Source organism: Dicentrarchus labrax, unplaced genomic scaffold (genome assembly GCF_905237075.1).
Source record: "Dicentrarchus labrax unplaced genomic scaffold, dlabrax2021, whole genome shotgun sequence".
Lineage (NCBI taxonomy): Eukaryota > Metazoa > Chordata > Actinopteri > Moronidae > Dicentrarchus > Dicentrarchus labrax.
Genome location: NW_026136703.1, coordinates 4,940,968 through 4,962,350, shown reverse-complemented (window position 1 = coordinate 4,962,350; position 21,383 = coordinate 4,940,968). Strand labels below are relative to the sequence as shown.

Sequence of the window (21,383 nt, the reverse complement as noted above, 5' to 3'; positions counted from 1 at the left end):
CATAAAAGCAAAATATCACCGAGGAGATGAGAATAAAGCCAAAATGTACAACTTTGAAAATGTGGGGAGATGTGTCGCTTGATTAATAATTTGAAGGCACACACAGGTGTGCTTGAAAAAAGAGTGAGAAAAACAGATACTTTCGATACCGCTGTCACATCCTGTCAGTTTCACATGTGGGTTCACCACTGTGATTAGATATAAATAGTAATCCAAAAGCCTACATATGACCAACAAGCTAAAATAAAGCAGGACTGCCTGTAGTGTGGTGGTAGCTGCATATTATAATGTCACACAAGCAGCGAGATAAAAATGGCAATCAGTGTGTTTGCCCTTCTCTCCATGCAGCAGCCACACTGTGTCCACACATCAGTGCTCGGTGGCAGCGCCGCCACATCAGGTCCCGCCTGCTTCAGGACCTCCGTGCAGCTGTAAACTGTTGACTTCTATCTGCTCCTTTGACCCAGCGTGTCGTGTCCCGAAGGACTGTGGGTAAAAAAGGTAAAAGAGGCGCAAACACTGGGGTTGTTGCGGCAAATGAGATAAGAGGGGAGGATCGGGGGGGTAGAGGGGGCTGATGGTGGTAGTGGGTGGGGGTGGGAGGGTGGGGGATGGCTCATGCCAAGTGACACAAACCCCCCTTGGCAGCCTAATTAAATTTTCCACTTTTCCACACTCACATTAAGCCTCCATCGAGCCAGAAGGAATGGACGCACCAGAGGAGTCGACCCCAGGAAGAAGATCAACCGCCTCCCCCGCCTCCTTCCTCCCCATCCCTCCCTGATAATTCCACATTTCTGTTTGAGCAACGACTGTCCAACCACACAGTCTCAACTGATACCTTCATTTATTTGTCTTTGTGCTGTTTCTGTTGTTCCAGTAAGAAGATAGAGGTATGTTTCAGTGTGTCTGTTTTGATTGACAGGTGTCTCCATGCATCAGTCAGTAGCGATTGCAGCTTACTCGTCCTGCTTCAGCTTTTTTGGCTCCAAACGACTGACAACATGGCAGCAAGCTTAATACAGGTTTAAATTATACTGAGGTTCAAAAGTTGTGTTACGCAATATTTATCTTTCAGTTTTCATCAAAGGAGGTTAGAATGAAATAATTCTGACTTGTTTTCAAATGCATTTAAAAGAGTTATACTTCCCCCCAGAGACTTGGTTGTTTTTAGATGTTCTGAGGACTTTTCAGCTTTGATGATGTGAACAATATTATCCAAAATATAGTTTCTCAGAGACAGGAAAACAACAATTCCACCTTGTTGCCAAAGATGGTTACCAAATAATTAGAATTGATATTTGTCATACATTTGGCAGTCCCCAGGAAGTTGCAATGTTGCAGACGCAGCAATTGAACCCTCCTTGTAATTTCAGTCCAGTCACCGCAACTTTTCCACTAATTTGATTTGATGATTGAATCATTGTAGTATTGTCATTTGGAACACTCCAAACTACTAGCAATTTTGCTCCTGCATCATCAGTCTTTAGAGAAGCTGCCGTGAAATCAAACATTCTAGGCTCCAACAATCCCCAAAAAAGCCTATGAAATCCTGAAGGGACTGATTTGGAAAAATGTCAAACATTACAGCAGTAGTCATTTAAAAACATTACAGCTGCTGAAATGCCTTTGTCGGTTAACTTATCCCTCATGGTAGCGATAAACTGCGTGACTTCTTGGTCAACAGGAATAACGTACACTGAATGCATTTGTACAAATTCACTACCTTTTAAGGGTACTGACTCAATTAGGTAGATACTACGGAGCACCTATTCACATTCGATTAACCTGTGCCAATTTCCAGTAAACAAGGCTTACCTAGTCTGCTGCAGAACACATTCTGTTTTTTGTCATGCATCAATATCCACAGAAAAGTTTGGTTGTATCTTAAACTGGAGCCTTTGCAGATTAATTCCATACATCTGATCAGCTCCATACAGACTATCTCTGACTTTTTCAAACACAGCAAGCGAAGCAATAATACAGTGTGCTTTATGTGGACATTGTGTCAGAGGTTTGTCTCCATATAGCCTGTCTGCTCTGGTTAAACCGTAATAATGTAACCTACATATTGTCTTCCCTTCATTCCACCACTCTAATATACATATACACTGGACACACAGCCTGCCCTGCTCTCATGGTACCCCGCCCACATGCCCCAAGACATACCTAGTGGAGATCTACACTCTACTGAGCACTCTTCTAGTAAGCAAAAGGTATTTTCTGCTAAACATCAGCCTGTTATACCTACTGATTGAGTTCAGACACTATTCCTCTCTACAGTCTCACAGAGCCGCTAGCGTGGCTGTAGACTCCATTTGGACTGGTTTTATTTCTCCAGGGGAGGTGGGGTTATTTTGACTTTACCTGCACTGTTCTGTGATTTTAATACCCTCCAGAGTGTGTGTGTGGGTAATCTTGCACCGCCATCCCAATAGTAATTAAAGCTGCACTGTTTTTCGGTGAACGGGCTGGTCCTCCTGCAATTTAAATCCCATACTTTTTTTTTTTGTTGGTTCTATTGCATCAGCTCAGTGTGGAATCTTTTCTTTTGTGTGGAAATTAAGGAAGTTGAAAATGTTTTTGCCAGTCTGATAGAAACAGGATAACACCAAAGAGCTATCTGGGAACCAATAGAGTAGCCTACCAGGAAATGAGTGCACTTCCAGTTCCCTCTGGCACTTCCTTATACTCAAGCTCTTGCAGACTATACCCCTTAAAACTTTCCAAGTTGTAGATTTTAATCAAACGATTTAATTTGGTGGTGGCTAAGGTGAAGTCATGCAACCGGGGTGTAGTTTGTAGTTTGAAAAAATCCAGTTGTTTTTTTGTCAAAGGAACCAGGGCAACTTCATATGCATATTAAATGGACTGTCGTAATTTACAAGGTACTGGTATTCTCTTTAGTCTTGAATATCAATGTCTGTTACAGATGGACAACAGCCTGTAATTTAATCATGGTTAAAATGCCATCCAAAGTATAGACTTTTTTAAATTTGAATTTATTTTGAATGTATTTCTGTGTCTATTCACATTTTTATATACTTAAAAACTATAATAGTTAAATAAATAATAATTTAAAAAAAACAATGTAAAACTTTAATTTATTACTTAAGATTGTATTGAAAGTTGGCATATTTCTGTCTTCCTACTCACCTTAAACTGTAATAAAGTTAATATAATAGTAAATAAGGTATGAGACATCTGACAAGTAGTAAGATATCACAGAGTCAGCAGTGGGGCCAATCTGAGAGCTCATCAGTTACAACAGTGATATCCTCCCATCTGATTCCACAATAGATTGCCCATCGAGGACCCAGATAAAGTGAACTGAAACAATGTGGATTATGCTGCAGTGAAGATAAGCCTCAGAGTGGCATGTGAGAGACCGAGCGAAGTATTGGCACACATAAAGTTGAACACAAAGAATTCTCTATGTTAACGCCGAGTAATGCAAGATTGCATCTACAGACAAGCCAACAGTGTTAATCTCTCCAAAGCTTTAGGACGTGGAGTGAAGTTTTCCAATACAGCACCGCTTTATTCAAAGACTCAGCAGCAATATGGATAAAACTGTACATTAAATCCATGTCTTCTCTTTTTTTTCCAAAAGAGGCCTTTCTTTCTACCTTTACAGTAACAGCATGATTCAACCTCCAGTGCAGAAAGGCTTTTTTACTTGTTGTAAACATGTTTACCACCTTCTGGGAAAAATCTTTTGGTGCACATGACGTGATGTGTTTCCAGACTTCCAGAAGAAATGGGTAGTAAGTCAGTTAGCTGAGCACATCAAAAACCTTGAAACTCAAACGTCATCAACCACAAATCCAAGATAAAATGATGCCACCCACACTTTTTTAGTTTCACAGGTGATTTCTTGGAAGTGTAGTGTAGAAAACATAAGCAATAACGCTCCGAGACTAAAAATAAACCAACAACCTCCTATGTTACACCTTTTTAGATTTAAAGGTAGCGTCTTCTTTCAACTTCAGACTGTTTTTTTTCAACCGTAGAGAGGAGGATGGTGGTTTTTCAGCTGAGGTCAAACAGCCGGACAACTGAGTTCCTTAACCAAAACCCATTAACATTCCAAGCTGCGCAGCCCTCAGCCTGCTCTCAGACCAGCATACTCATAAATTACACTGACAACCTTGTTGACGGAGTGAGATAAACTTGCCCATTGTGTGTGCACCGTGGCTGCACTGAGACGCGTCACACAGAAACACTATTTGATTTGACTGTTTCGGGCCAACGACGAGGAAAACAACACGCAGACGGACCAAAACAAAATAATACGCAAATATAAAGGCCATTTTTGTCAGGCAGCCAACATTTTCCTTTCCTTGGTTTCTAGTATCGGGCGCAGAGGGGGGACTTTTGTTTTCTTCCACTGAAAACAAGCAGTCCAGTAAAAGTGGAAGGAACATCGGGGTCCTGTTTATTTGCGAGCTACAGGTGGCTGTGTTGACCGGTCGGTGCCTGCTCAGAAGTCCCCCGACCACTCGCGTTCTTTTCTTCGCCCAGACCCTGTTATTTGTTCACTTCTTCCACCACATGCTCCAACATTTCCCCTTCTCTCTCTCTGCTGTTTTTGCCCGAGCAGCGTTCCATTCTTCTTTGTCTCGAGGTGCAGCGCGCCTGTGACGCACTTCCTTCCATTGTATCAGGAACTGATACCTTAATGCTTGTGAAGTTACTGTCAAGAGTGTGTCCGGGCGTGTTGATACAGGTAAATATGTGTATTTCCACTTGGCCATTTGCCTGTGGTCATTTTATTAAATTAAACTTCCTGGTAAATTATAGAAGAGAGCGAGTTTCTTTACTGCAATCTCCTGTAACAAAATGTATTTTAGATTTGCCAACCAGTGGACCTGCACAATTACGTGAAAACAAGTCTTAGCTGGACTCGAGTCAGATGAGGTCACTTGGTTTATTTCCCTTCTGCAGCAGCAAACAAGCAAGGAAATATTTGGTTGCTACGTGATGGCATTTAATAAGATGCTCCCACCCCCTAATTCCCACCTCACAGCAATTCCAGCGCTGCTCTTCTTGGAGTTTAAGGAGCAGTAAACAGTTCTAGTAAAAAGACATCTGAATGGTTGAAATGCATTTGTTTACTGTAAAAAGAGATTCAGCTCCACATCCAGCAGCGCTGATGTGTAGGCTGGTTTCAGGTTCAACACTTTAACCACAAATCAGCCCTGCAGGAACGTCAGCAGTTCTCCCAACTGCCTCCTTTTCTTTGAATTGCATGGACAGATGTTTATATGTATAAGTGGAACCTCTTAACATAATTAATATTCAACAAAATAACACATTTAGCATCAGCCATAATAATTACCATAGGAAAACCTAGACCTCCCCTCAGACTAGACAATTTGGGAACTGTATAAATGGAAAAATCAATCATTCTCCTTTACAGTTAGACGAGAAGATCAATACCACTTTTATATCTGTCCAGTAAATATAAGGCCACAATCTTTATACTAAGCCTAGCTTAGCATAAAGAGTGGAAACAGCTAGTGAATAAGCATATTTCCCCAAATGTCTACTTATTCCTTTAAAGCAGCTATGGATATGTATATTTTTAAAACAGCTTGAAATGTGACAATATGAAAGGGGTCGCTCGTAGTGGAAATTTATAGCGAGTTTCAGCTCATTGTTTGCCCACAACTTCACTGGTTTACTTGCTCACATAGTGTTATTTTCAGCTGAAGCAGGCAGCTTTTTCAGCAAAAAACACTACCTGCCCAGCATCAGACACAGTTAGCGACTAGCTGGTGAACACAGAGGAGCCTTTAGCATATTCTCTTTAGGAGCTGGCAGAGACCAAAACCCAAGCTGAAATTCCTAGCCAAAATTAAAGGGACAGTTTTTCACCTGATCACCCGTGCATGGTAAGCACCCACATCTTTTAAACTTCACAAGCCCAGTTTGTAACACAAGGTTCTGGTTATAAACCAAGACTGAACCTGAGACAATGCTGATGACATCACATTATACAACTGTTTTCACTGGCTGAGTCATACTTCCCATGACAAATAAACTGATCTTCATGTGTACAATGGGTGTAGTGCTTCTTTAATTACTGTCAAGATTCCAACAATATAGAACTTTGTCCACTGACATTTATAATGTTTTATTGTTGGTATTTGTTTCTTTTTATTTATTTTTTTGGTTATGACATATCAGTTCCATGGTGGACAGGGGCGGGTTTGACCACATTATGTGACCCCTAGACTGTAAAATCTGAGGAGTTAGTTCAACTCAAATTATTTGAGGAAACTGACAGCTAAACAGTTTAAATGTATTACCTCCAACAATTTAAGCATAAGTTCAATTAGCTCAATTATTTATTGTTAAGGTAACTTAGGTAAATTTTGTTCATTGTACCAATTTTAGTCAGTTAATTGAACTTAAAACATAAGTATATTATACTTAAATACAGCATCTCGTCAAAGTATTTAAAATGTGTTATTTATCTGAATAAAGGAAGACTTCCTTTAATCCATGTTTTTATATAAATGTTACAACTTAAATTGAATTTACTCATTTTTCTTCCACTAAAATAAATTATTACATTACCTGTCAAAACAGCTGATGTATGATAATAAAAACAATTGTGGCCAATTCATTTTGTGGCTTCGGAGCTTACATTTTTGTCATGATATAAAGCCAACTTAAATAAAATGAGTCAATGAAACAAAGTGGAATTATATCACCAATACTTAAAATACTGCACACATTTCAGTTCACTAAAACAGCTGCAACACAACAATTATTGTTTTAATTCGCTTTAATTGATGGTGGAGAGTGACTCCACATTTTGTGGAGAATTAAGTTAGTTATTTTATTAAGATGTGTTGTTAGGATTTTCAGATACATGCAGATACATGCACTATGTACCATATATGGTGTATGTATTATTTATTTAGATTAAATAAATATAGAAATATATAATAATAAATAAATATGAATTAAGAAAACAACACATTTCTAATGTTCATTCATTAAACTGTCACTGAACATCTGCAAATATTTGCTTATGTTTTAATTGTTTTAGGGATCTGCATTTAAGCTTAAAGCAAATCACAGGAGGTTGACATGACATGAATGTATCTTATTAATCCAGACAGACTGCATATGAACAAGAACAAGATGCTGCCGAGCAGCTGCGGTGCTTTTGGCATACCTGAATGTGATCGGCCTTATTGGAGGCTATGCAGCCAATGAATTCATATTCTTCTCTCCACAATCCCACACTCCAGAGGTCAAGAATGATCAAATTATCCCTCTGTGCTGTTGTGTTTGACTGCTTTACATGAGTCACCAAGGCAACCAGTAAATGAAATCACTGAAGGATGGTTACTTTAATTCACAGGAGCTGTCTGCCAGTCTGGCATCCAGTCTCTTTTTAAAGCCCTTGCACAGTGGGCATCCTGATGAAACTGCTGATTAGATTTATATTTAAAACGTCCAACTTGCACAAGACACTGTGACAAGAGAGCACATGTTTGCTACTGCATTGTCAGAGCAGACCAAGTCATACGGGCTAGTTTCAATAGATTTTATGTCATTGTAAACAGTGTGGGGGAAAGAAAAGGGTGAGTGTTGCTCACCAGTAGGTCTGCTTAGCTTCCTGCGTCATGCAGTGAATTTAGCAGGCATGCATTGCTGCTTCTTTGCTGCATCATAAAACGGTATATTAACTGCTAGCACAACAATAAATCCCACTGTCAGTCACACTGATAGTTCTTTAACCCACTCTCTATGCTCCTAGTCAGCACTTTGGTGCCTGCGTGTGTGCAGAACCTGAGCTGTGAGATTAGCCATGCTGATCATGTTGAGCTATTATCCAGGTTAAGGTCTTACAACGAGACAGGTGAGCAGACGAAAAACAAGGGAAGGCAAGGGCGAAAAAGTGCCAGTAAAATTACCAAACACACTGATCATTGTAAATTCTGAAGTTGGTGACATGAAGAAAAGTTTCAGTTCACATAATACAGTCTCCTCTCTGTTCCGTTGAGCAGCTTTCCTGCTAATTATTTAGCAATAAAATAACTCAGTCATACTGTAAATGCTATGAGTACACTGTTGAGTAGGTGCTTTGAATCTGTTTCACCCTTCACAAAAACTAAAGTGGAGAATGGCTTTTCTCGCTATCAGAAAATGCACCTGAATCATGCCTGAATCAGTCATGACTAATGCCAACAAATGACACGGCATGATGTGAGAGGTGTTTGAGGCTCTGGTGCATGTTGCTGATTTGCACACAAAATCTTATTCTAACAATAATGTCAGTGATGATAAAGGAACAGCCAGTGGAAGTATTCTGATCCTACACTTAATGCTCAATTCCAAGTAAAAGCCTGCATGCAGCAAAATGTACGGAGAGTATCAAACATGAAATAAAAGTACTCATTATGCAGCACCATGGCTCCTGTAAGGGTTGTTTTACTTACATTATATTATTAAGTAATACTGATGCCTGAATGTGTGAGCAGTATTTTTGAATTGAAATGATTCTGGTGTGACTATTATATGCAATATAATCTATAACAATACTTTATATTTTATAAACTGATCATGTTGAAAATCTGTAAAGTAGCTAGTACAATAGCTGTGTAACAAATGTAGTGGAGTAAAACATGATTTTTACCACAAACTTCGGAATAGCACTTAAGGCCAATACTTGAGTAAATGCACTTTCCATCACTGTAGCCTAAGGAGAGTGTGATATGTAGGCCTCTATGTGAATACAAATGTGTGAATTAAATTGCACACCACGGAGCATGTGAACTATTAAAAGATGGCATGTTCATAGTGTGTCTCTTTGAGTTCATGCTTCCTCAGAGTGCACGCTGACCCAGCATAGGAAATACACTGAGTGAGATGGAGCTTCAGATGTTTAGCAGGGCCAACAACTAAAAAAAGTTCATTTTCTTGATAATATATGTTTGGCATTTTGTTTCTTATTTTAATTTTAATTAATGACTAAGATTCAGATACCAAACACGGTCTGTGCATAAATTGGTGTCAAACCTGAATAATCTATTGAGTTTAGAGTTTTTCAAATTTTTACATTTTGTTTAAATTAATTTTTAAAAAAAAAGTCTCTTCTCAGTGCCACAGCGGCTCTGCGACATTTGTTCTAATGTCGCTAAAACCTCATTTTATTATAGGCTTCATTTTTTTCATTACACTTTACCCAACGCATTTGGCCAAACTGCCATTTATTTACAGTCTCACATTCGGATTTAGCAGACGGGTACTTGAAGGCAGCATTAGGGCCATATCAACGCTCTTGCGTCACGAGCACCTGTAACGCGTCGACCACGGCCAGGTAAGCCTCTTGCTTATAGTCTGTCGGTGAGCATAATTCCTGTGTGGACGGCAAGCTGGAGGAGATGTTCTATATGCAGCTGATTCCTTATGATGTGTGATGGATGAGCCGGCCTCAGTGCGCACACTGACCCCCCAGCATACATCTCTCACCTGACCTGACCTGACCTGTCTCCTCTGCTGCAGTGCTGAGGCACTCAAATCTTTAATAAGTCCCTGAATCTGTCATTAACCCAACTAATGACAAATTGGAGCAATAACATCTGACTGACAGGCGTCACATAACGCTGTTTGTTGTGCATTCCAAATTTTTGCGTGATATCTCATTATGCACTTGGACTCATATAGGAACAGAACCTGTCACAGTGCCATACCTTGCTTCCCCCAAATTGACGCCGATGGGTGCATCTCAAATTATATTACAGCATTAATTATAGGAATATGGAAGATTAGATTTCCCCCGAGCAATTTAGCAGAAACGGTGTCGCTTAGCAACACCGTTACCGCTCAAAAGCTGCGTCGTTGGAAGATGATAAACATTAATCATTAATTAATATCATTCAAATACAGATTTATTGAACATCTGCGTGCTTTCTGTCTCAGTTGAAGCCCGGGGCGCACGCTGGGTGACTTTAGACCCCACACAGGCAGTTACAGATCAGTGCGCAGGTCAAAAGGCAACGCAGCGAAAATGACACCCGGTAACTTTGGAAAGGGTGACATATTGGAGGGCTGGAGTACCTACAGTGTAATTGACGTGTTCACGTTATGAGCAAGCACATAAACTCAAGTGGTCACCTCAGAAAACCCCCTGCAGATTATTTTCCCTCCGCTCAACTTCCCCGACTGAACACTGCAGCCGAAACTTTTTGACGGGAGCGACTCGTTCTGGCACCGATACGCGCGGCAAACAGCTTTAAGAGAGCTCAGCAGAACCAGTTGTGGTGATACAGATTAAAATAGGAACCGTGGCAGATTGGATTATACTTAATGCGCCATTTCATATCGTGTAAGGTGTCACATTCTGGGCGCTGTGCCCTTGTTTATGAGGTGCGTCCGAATTACAATTAGCCCACATTTCACTGAGATTCCTTTGAAGCAGCCACGCTGCACTGTTGTGTAGACCTAACCAGTGGGCCATATTAATTGACCAAATGCACGGGATCATGCTGTGTTTTGTACCATCCTTTTGCGCTCCGTGCCACCTCTCCAAATTACGCACAATGCGTCGCCGCCAAATTAAATAACACAGACTGTATTGTGCCGAAACGCCGCATGTCCAATCATATTGAGTGGTCTTTATTAGTGGGAACAGCGGCAAATGGAAGCCGGCGGATGCTGAGCTCGCGTGTCTTCAAGCAGTGGAAATAACGGGCATGGTGCACGCGAGTGGCCTCTCTCTGATGTCAACACATTTTAGACCTTCTGGGCTGAACACGGATGGGGATGTATCGAATTCATTCTGACACAGGGAACTTCCGAGAGATGCTTTTAATGATCTAAACTCACTCCTGCTGTGTGCGCGCACGTCTGTCCCGCGACTTTAAACCCAGCGTGCGTCCATACGCTCTTTATCTGTACGTTTAAAGATTTAATATCTTCGTTTCCCTGCACTGACGGGTAACCGGACCGGTACCAGGGTCCGGAGTGCAGTGTGCGAGGGGAGGGAATCCCTCCAGTGTCTGACGCTTCCTTTACCAAGGAAACCCACACGCGCTCTGACGCAACTGCCCATTTTAGGAAACATGCGTCAATGGACCAAAGCAAGTGAGACAAATAGTGAACTCCACAGCAGGCACTGACGTCCGCATCAAAAATAAATCTCTCCAGACATATTTTAGCTGCTTTTAGTGTCTCCCAGATTCTCCACGATCTCTCCAGTGTCCGCTGGGCGAACGATGGTCACGGCGGATCTTTCTTTTTCACTGCCTTATCCAGAAACGACCCCTCCCTGGACGAAGTCGCAACGCCCAGGCGTGACGTAGGCTGTTCGTTGGTGTTGAAAAGCCGTTGCAGTTCTTCATAGTGCCATTGAAGTGAGTCATCTCTAGGAAGTGTGGTAAAAAGGAAAAGAAAAAAAGTTAGAACTGTTCCGTGAACAGCAGAGAGCTCAGATAGAGTGTGTAGTAGGCACGGCGACGGAAAATCTTCAGAAGACCAGGCAGGCATTAGGCTTTAAAGCGAATGTTAACCTGCGTGAGTCACTCTCTAACTACAGGTTCACTGTCTGGATTTGACTGCTGAAGGTGTGCTGCTGACTTTAGATTGAAGTTTGCGCACCTGAGAGGATCTCTAATAGTGCAGCGATAGTTCCTGCGGCGCAAGAATAATAAAGGCACAATAAGAAATAGCCTTTACAAGCAGGGCTGGCACACAAGAGAACATTAGGCTAATATCTGGGAGATGCTTTAGGTTAGTTTAGAGGAGCATAATTGCACTTTGTCTTTGCCAACTCTTCTCTGGATATCCCAAATTAACAACGTCTCGAAACAGAGGATTTTCCTGTTGGTGCCTTTTCACTGCGAGGATTTAAAAAAAAAAAAAGGGGGGTTCAGAGCTCAAACAGTCTACTGATATCCTCCTCTTTCCTGGATCATGTACCAGGACTACTCCGGGAACTACGACACCTCGTCCCGCGGCAGCAGCACCTCTCCGGCCCAGCCAGAGTCCTTCACTAGCGGCAGCAGCACGATCGGAAGTCCGATCTCTACCTCAAGCTACCAGGTAACGAGGAAGCACCGGGCTGTCGCCACACTATATATTAATAATAGCCTTATATATCTAGCTGTGTCTGGACTCGATGCCCAGTGCACGCGCTGTTACAATTGCAATTAATTAGCTGTTTTAATTTAACTGTCAGTTAATTTTTTTTTATGATGTTAAGGGTTGTGGCTGTTAATAGGAATTTAGGAATTCTCCAGGTCGCTGTGGGGGAAAAAATAACAGATGAACTCGATGACACAGATTGCATCGGTGACTCAACAGATGCAACACTCGATCTATGCACAAGTATTTTGGACTCATAGCATCTGAATTGTGTCATGGCCCATCTAAACACACACGGATAATGCACTTTTGATCAAATGTCCAGTTTTACGCACCGGCTGGTGCGCACGCAGTGAATGGCGAATGCGTGATGATTTTGGTCATATCAGTAAAAATAAACATGTATTCTGCAGTTGGTCCTTTTTGTATAACACAACTTCTGAACGCACCGGGGTGTGAGGCGGTGTGTGAGCTGTTTGCTGCTGTAGAATCGGGACCATTTTAAATTCCAGATTGCAACATCAGATCTCTTTCTAGCGCTCATATTATTTGCCTAAAATCTAATATTTTGGGGGTGTTTGCAGTGTAGCTCCCGACCGGAGACGCATTTTACGCGCGTGCATTATAAGGACCATAAATCCTTTACAGCACATAGATGAGATACCCTGTATGTGGCTATTAACCGGGGTAGCGAAATAAAACGTATAGCGGAGAATGCAACAGGCATTAACACAAGGGTAAGGAGATGTCTCATTTCTTTTGGCCATCAGTTAAAAGCTTTGGAGAGCACCAGAGCCGTGTGTTGTTGTTGATATTAGTCCAGTTACAGGTGGTATTTGTGGCAGATATGTCTCTAATTGAACTATCACAAATGTCATGAACCAGATTGTAATCTGATTTTCTCATCTGGTGCTGCACATGGCACATTTCCTGCAGCGGGAAGCGCGCACACACCGGGAGCGCAGGGCAATCAAAAGCATGTATGTCCAAAACAAAAAAAAAAAAAAAAAAGAAATTGCCGCGTTCTGAGAGGCTGTTTAAAAGTAGAAATTGCATCAGAGGTTAATGTTTCGTATATTCTCAGTGAGCTATAGCCCACATACACTGTAGGCGTGCCAGTGAAGCGCTGGGAGGACGCCGTGCCCCTCTAGTCGCAAATAATAGGATATAAATCCGGGAAGAGGCATGTTGTTTACCCGCATCCAAGTCTTGCGTATAGAGCTCTTCTGTGGAAAAGCCTCGTCAGGCTCACGCAACATTACGGTAAACGACTTTTGGCCGGTATCTACCATTGCTTTGGTTCCCTGTAATCACACACTGCCTGTCTGTTTCCTATTACAGCGGACTGGAACATGACCTCTTTGTTGGGTTTATTGAGACATATCAAAACAAGGCATGCTAATATAATTTTTATCAGACCAGAAGTTTTAGCAGATACACCGAGACTTTTCTATGTTTACTGCAATGCCTCCACTCAGTGTCCTTCACACTCCACTGCGTATACATTCATGTTCTTTTTTATTTTAATGGGGGGTTTAACGCTCTTATATTGACGCCAAGCTCGGCAGAAATATAATTCTGGCTAACTGGCTTGTTACAGCTGGCTGCCTCCCCCTTTACTGGAACTGACCGCGTTTTCACATGTGCTTAACAAATCCCATACACAATGACTCACCAGATAAACAAAGTTCCAATAGACTGCCGGGATATCCGACGGAAAGTCGGGAATAACGGGGATATGGGGACGTGCGTAAATTACGCACACAGGCAGGCAGGCAGTCCGTCTGTGGATATGAAGTAATACTGATCTGACATCAGTTCTCATACTGAGTATCAGAGAGACAAAGTCACACTAGTCTAACCTTCCTTTAATATGCATGCATACATGTTGATTGTATACATTGCATACATTTAAGGATAGGATAGGATAGGATAGTTACATTTGAAAGGGGGGCTCCAAATGTATAATTAATTGAAGTTAGTGTCAAAGATTGAGTGGCTTAAAGTCTTTAGATCAGGAACATAGTGTCTTGCATCACATTTTGGCTTTAGACACACCCGGAACCACAGGATCATTAACTCTAAAATAATCATTTTGTCGGTTCATTTGAATTTGATTCCAACAATCAACATTTTAAACTGTGCAAAATTTAGTAAAAATCACTTTGGAACAGTTATTCCTCTGGATGTTATAAGAAGGTCTATGCCACCATATGAGCCTTACATTATCTATCAACGCAGGCAAAAGTGCAACTTAAATGTATATTTACCCTCCTGACCGTCCAGACACGTGTAACACTTTCCCAGTGCTGTGTTTTGTCTGGTTATTATGGTTATTGTAGTAAATTGAGATGCACTGGACACCTTGGGCTTTCCCACATGATTCACAGCATGTGTCACTGCTCCACTCCAGGGGTTACATACACAGTGTGTTGCCTATGTGGATTGAATCATTACTATAAGAAATGAAATGACGAAAATGTGTGAATTTGATAATGGTGGGTGGCGGTGTGTCTCTGTGATTCTGCTCTCAGCGAAATGATGCAGGACGCATAAGATTATATCAATTAGTTGCATGCATTGGACCAATGCCAGCATGCAGGGTTGATGCCACCCCACTTTTCCGGAAATTTTCCTTTAGATGCCATCATGCATCCCCACTTATGACATCTCTCTCATTCCTTCTCTTTCCAGAAGTACAGGGTCGATATGCCCGGCTCCAACAGTGCCTTCATACCTACCATCAATGCAATCACGACCAGCCAAGACCTGCAGTGGATGGTACAGCCCACCGTCATCACCTCCATGTCCAACCCTTACTCCCGCTCCCACCCGTACGGCCATCACCTGACCAATGGGCCGGGGCTCTTGGGGCACAACTCGCTGGCTCGGCCTGGGGTCATCCGCTCCATCGGGGACGCCAGGGGCCGACGCAAGAGGGATGAACAGGTGAGAGACCTGGGGTGACTATGAGGGGGGAACAGGGCTGCAAAAAGACCACTAGGGGATTTTATATAAGGCTGCACCTTTCTTCAGAGCATATGTTACAAAGCAATTTGAAGTGGGTTTGTTCTGAAAACAAGGCAAAACACATTATCGTCATCGGATATCATTAAATAAACATGTTTGTTTAATGTCAGAGAAGCAAACTGTTGAGTTTATTTTATCATGGCAATAAATTCCACGTCTTTGTATCATTGTTATTCTCCTCACAGTCAGCCAGTAGTAAACAGCTCTTATACTCTTGCTCCTCGCTTCATATTGATTGTGTGCGCCTGTCAAACAGCTTATTTTACCTGCCGTGTTCCTTCTTTTACTTGCCCTCAGCTCACTCCGGAGGAAGAGGAGAAAAGGAGGGTGAGGCGTGAGAGGAATAAGTTAGCCGCCGCCAAATGCCGCAACCGCAGGCGAGAGCTCACCGAGATGCTACAAGGGGTGAGTAGAAACCTGACAATTGGAGCCATCATATCAGCTCAGACTGCTACTGGGTTCTGCTTTAATCATATAAAATAACTGCAAGTCAGTGTAAGTGCTGGAGCATCATGTTCCTCTTATGTGGCAGACACCTCTAGCTAATAAACACCCATGCTTCCTGTTTTGGGGCAAAATCTGTCTGAAAAAGGCACCAAAAAAAAGCAACAAAAGAAATCATTTGCACAAAGAGAATACATGTGGTACAAGAGAAGGAAAGTCAGACTTGTTCAGAAGTCTGGCAGGGGTCCATATTTTTTGATGGGTGATTGAACTCCACACCTAAATTTACAACCTCACATTACTGGTTTGACTCTCTGAGTGCAAGGTCTGAGTGAAGAGATGACAGGCGATGAAAAGCTTTTTGTCTCAGGCGGCTGCAGACAGAGGTAGGGCTGTCTCACGGCCCTGCCTGGCAGACAGTAACGGCAACTAAATGGACTAATTAGCCGAATTACAGTGAGGTTGAGCTTGTCAGGCCTTAAAAAACCCCCAGGAATGGAATTTGCTGTAGGCAGCTGTCTTCATGAATGCAGGACATTTTGTAAAAGGGGCCAATTGCTTGTCTCACAATGCCACATAGAGCCATGCTGCGCACATGCACACACCACAGCCACTGCTTCCAGGGGAGGAAAAAAAAACAAAAATGCCTTCTCGTCTTCACACGCCTATTTTTCAAAAGTCCAAATAAGGAAGTGTCACTTTCCAGTGAAAAGGAGCAGTATCCCTACAATGTCTTCGCTCTGATTGACTGATAGCTTTCATTTAAACGCCTCACTGGGGGCCTCCCCCTCCTGGCACTGTTTGTACGACTTCCTCATACCTTTGACCATGAGTCAAAGTTCTCAGACAGCATGTCAGCTTATCTATATCAGCGTGTTGTCTAGAACTGACGGACGGCCTTTATGGCTTTATCTGGCTTTGTCTTTTATATGACACATTATTGACACACTGTTGAGGCCGATCTCATGTCTAAGATACAAAACTAATCCACAGTCCTCATGTGAGACTCAGATTCAAGCAGAAGGCTACAAGATTACTCGTTGTGAGTCTAAATGGCCCCTGACAAATTCTTGATTTAATGTGTTTATTTTGCTAGTTTCTCTGTTCAGGAAACTGTAGCGAACACACAGTGCCCTCTGTTGGTGCTTTGGGGGAACACAATTTCACTTCCTTACTTTTGAAGAGACTTGTACAAAACTTTGATTAGGCTGAAGATCATTTTTGTAGCCATGTTCTCAATTTTTTGGGTGTTTTATCACTGCGTATTCATAAAAATGCTGTTACAGTGTTTGTTTTCATCAAGTTAAACTATCCTGCATAGGTGGCCTGCGGGCTAAGGTGCTGACCATGAACTGCAGCATCCATGTCTAGCTGTCAAATAAAAGGAAAGATGCCCTAAAAACTAAAAACTACTACTACTCAACTCAAGTGCAAACCTTATCTTCTGTTTGTCCTCCCAGGAGACTGAGAAGCTGGAGGAGGAGAAAGCTGACCTGCAGAAGGAGATCGAGACTCTTCAGAAGGAGAAAGACAAGCTGGAGTTCATGCTGGTCGCCCACAATCCCGTGTGCAAGCTCCCCATCGATGAGCGCCACCAGTCATCAGGGCACCAGCAGCACCAGCAGCAGTGCGCCCCCCTTCCCCTGACCATGCGCTCCAACATGGGAACCCGGGCTCAAATGAACCAGGTGGTAGTGAAGCAAGAGCCGGATGACGACGACGTGATGGGCAAGCCCCAGCGCTCCGTCATCAAGCCCATCTGCCTCGGTGGCGGGATGTACTGCACAGATGGAGACAGCCTGAACACACCAGTGGTGGCAGCGTCCACCCCAGCCGCCACACCCAACGCCCCAAGCCTCATATTCACCTACCCGAACATGCTGGAGCCCGACAGCCCCTCACCCTCCTCCGAGTCCTGCTCCAAGGCCCACCGGCGCAGCAGCAGCAGTGGCGACCAATCCTCAGACTCCCTCAACTCGCCCACCCTCCTGGCCCTCTGAGCGAGGGCTGGGCTCGGTGCAGCTGAGAAACAAACACTGTGGCTGAAGGCAAGCATGAGGATCAACTGCCCCCCCCCCCGTGTCTTTTAAAGACCCAAGAGCACATTCAACAGTCCAGTCCAAGCTGACCATGTGAGCCGTTTCCCTGTTCACGGGGAGACCCACAAGGGCTACGCCATGTGTTTCCTCTTGTTCTGCTTCAGTGTAAAACATTTTTTACTTGTAAAAGTGTGTGCACCAATCCTACAAAGTGTCATCCCTTCGCCATTTCAACTCCAGAGTGTCAACTTGTTTACTGAGCAGACAATTGTGAAGAAAAACATGCCTAAATCTGGCAATTGTGAGTTGATGTGACTAAACTAGAGAGCGCGTTCTTAATATATTTTTTTGAAAATGTTTAAAAAGCCATGTGGCCGACACTTGCACTCCGCCAAGACGAATCAATAAATCACTAAACGAGGTCAGCATTCTACTGGAATATCTGAGGAGAGAAAGAGACAATGAGCAAAGACTTCCTCTCGTCGTTTTTTCCATTTAGATTTGTCCTTTCGTATCTTGGACCTTGATTCAGGAATCGCTACTTAGAGTGTGTACACATTTCTAACGCTATCTCCATCTCTTTAATTGTATTTATGGCCTGTGCTGATTAAATTTTACAAAGTGTTTTGTTGAGACATTGTCCTCTCCTTAATCTGCCTGTAGAAAAGCAAAATGGTCACCCACTGGGCGACCAAAGCACTCCTCAGTGTTGCAAAGGATACGAGCCAACTTTCAATCAATTTCCTCAATACTCTATACCTTCTATTTTGCCATAGTGGCTTGACTTTACAGTAGTATTGGTGTGCTTTTCCTCAGTGATTCTGTACCTGAACTTTACAACATGTTTATGACAAAGTGTATGTGATTTACATTGATGTCAGGGATATCTCTCATGTGTAGTAGAACCCCATCGTGAAGAACGTTGCAGGACCGCAGGCTGTCGTATGGTCTAGCCAGAGTGTTACAGAGGTGGTACTATAATGTAGAGGGACGATGAACGTCTTCGCTTCATTGTGTCAACGTCAGAGCGCTTTGTCTTTTCGCTCAGACAATCTCAAAGATGACATCAAAGTTTGACAAAACCCCTCCTCCACTGGATTCCGTGCGTCTCTCTTTGTTTCCTACATTCTCTAAATAAAGGTCTAACCTTTTTCAACACTGCCTCTCAGGGCAGGTCAGGTTTCAAAAAGCCAAAAAGGTTTGTATGACACATGTAATCCTGTAATTCGCCCATCTTTGTCTAAAAGGAGGGATTTTTGCTCAAATTTGAAAAAGCCACTGTGGTCTAGACTGTCGCCAGCTGCCAATGATGTCAACCCTGTTTATACTGTGTTTGTAAATCTGTCACTTTTAGTAAAGAAATGATGTTTAAATTGAACTCAGATGTGCTGATTTATGGGTGTATGAACATATGCCAATGCCGAGGTACTCAGTGGGAACATAGTGGAAGCCTTGTTGGCTTTAAACAAGGGCCAGACACTGTTCACTCTTTGATAATAAGGAAGGGACAAGAAGACTCTCTCTACAGCTGGCCTGAGATGAAAGAGGGGACACCTTGAGAAGATGTAATATTTCTGAAGTTCTATGAAGCACTTCTTTTTCATTATTTTTATGTGTGTATCTTAAAGGGATGAGGGGTTTTCAATACTGTGCACTGAGAAGGACACAACGGCGATATTTTTTGAATACTTCAAACATTCCTAATGAGAATAATGTCAGGGGTCTAAGGGGGGCGGGGGGTGTCAACTTTGCTCAAACCCTTTTGTTATCGGAGGAATAAGAGTTGTGGTTGGAAGACTTTTGTTGCGCTGGATGCAGAAAAATGGACTTTGCAATTTAATACAAGCTGCTGCTACTTTGGAAAGAACATGTTGGCTGTTTATCGTGATGATGTTGGGTTTAACATCATGTGGATGCGACGGGAAATATTTGAATCCTGTATGACAACTTAAAGGGGTGAAATGATAACCAAAAACATTATTGTGGGCGAGTCTGATGTGTCTGTATGTTGAAATATTCTGGAGCCCCTCGACACACATAGGAAAGCCATTGACTGTAGATCTTCTGTACATGTCATCTACTGTCTGTCGCCTGTTTTCAACTACTATTCCTTCTTTTCCAAATGCTTTAACTGTTTAAAATGATTCAAAATTAATAAAAAAAACAGCAATATGTATAGCAGTGTTTGTTAATTTAAATGAATAATAATAAAAACAATCATTTTCAACCTGAAATTGTCCTATTTCGTTCATGGGAAGGCACTTTTTTCCAAAGGGATGGGACTCAATTTAGACCAGTCTATCACCACCCTATTTATTTATCCATCTGATCATTGCAAAATATGTGAGACTGGTTTTGACTTGGATGGTGTAATTGAAAGGTGACAAGCTGAAGGCCAAAACATACCTGGCAGAAAACAAAGACAATTAAGGAAAGAGCTACCACAAAACAAACAAACTATTATATCATAAGTCCTTCAGGAGCCTATAATTGCTTCTTTAATTCTTCTCAGAGCAATAACACAGAACACTAATACTGCCATCAATGTAAATAACTTGAAATTAAATTGTTGTAAGAAGAATTATCCTCTATATGATATATAGTGACAAATACACATCAGTTCTTCAGAATACACTATGAGAAGGCAGCCTGAATTACTTTTACTGTAAGGCTGATTTTAAACCACTAGAGGACAGTTTAATCTACACCCAGCTGCCACTTTATTGGTACCTCTAGCTAAAACTAATGCAGTGTAATACAACAGCACAGCAATAAAAACCTACCTTTATAAAGGTTATAATAATTCAAAAAGGTGCTGATTCACTTGCATGATCATTTTGGAGGATGTAATTAGGGTGCTGTTGAACTGCTTTACATTATACAGAGTGATCTGTTATTACACCCATCACAATGTAAATGAAGCTAGGTTTTATTGCAGGACTCTTGTACTAAACTGTATTTGTTTTAGGTAGGCACACCAAATAAACTGGCAGCTGGGTGTATATTCAGTGTTTCAAATTATAGTCATATTATGATGGTACTTTGTCCAGTTAAATGCAGTATTTTACCTTTCTTATGCAGCAACAGTTAATTAGAATAAAACCTGAACATTAAATAACATTTCCAGACTTCACTCACAAATACAGTGTGTAGTATTATATGTAATTCTCCAGGCTCATGTTCCTTCATTGAAAAACTGAACTACCAGGTCTGTCAAAACTTTTGGATGCACTAGACATTAATGAGTAGAGGACAGTACTGTCCTTCTACAGACTAAGTTGTATCAGCTGCAATAAAGCCACACAACTGGAAAATTCATCTTTCATCTAATTCCAGTAAATTCATTCTAATGCAACATCCCTGTGCTATCACTGTGAATGTTTTGTCAATCCCCATTAAGCTGGAGTAGACATAATATTAGAATCACTGCTGTATAGTTTAATAATAATTTAAAAAAAAATTCAATAATATATTTCAATTTTGTTTTACATTGAAAGTGGAAGCTGGAAGTGTTTAAGCATATTATTGTGTCTGTTTTAGCTTGTGAATTATGGGTGTTTACTGCACTCAAGTGGTCACAATGGGAAATTACAACACTAGGATTAAAGGGATAGTTCAGATTTTTTTTTTAATGGGGTTGTATGAGGTCCATATTCAGTGTGTTACCTGCAACAGAAGGAGGTCAGTACTCCTCAGGTTTGGAGATGCAGACAGGAGTCCCAGCACAAAAGCACAGTAATGCACTGCTGTGGACAGGGGCAA

General features: G+C 41.9%; 1 protein-coding gene across 1 annotated transcript; it reads left to right on the top strand.

The window, feature by feature from the left end:
- Positions 1-11,363: 11,363 nt before the first annotated feature.
- Positions 11,364-19,855, top strand: fosl2 (FOS like 2, AP-1 transcription factor subunit). Its single transcript, XM_051391610.1, has 4 exons — positions 11,364-12,066; positions 14,803-15,057; positions 15,436-15,543; positions 17,043-19,855. The coding sequence occupies exons 1-4, from the start codon at positions 11,938-11,940 to the stop codon at positions 17,580-17,582; spliced, it is 1,032 nt and encodes a 343-aa protein (XP_051247570.1). The 5' UTR covers positions 11,364-11,937; the 3' UTR covers positions 17,583-19,855.
- The last annotated feature ends 1,528 nt before the right edge of the window (positions 19,856-21,383 follow it).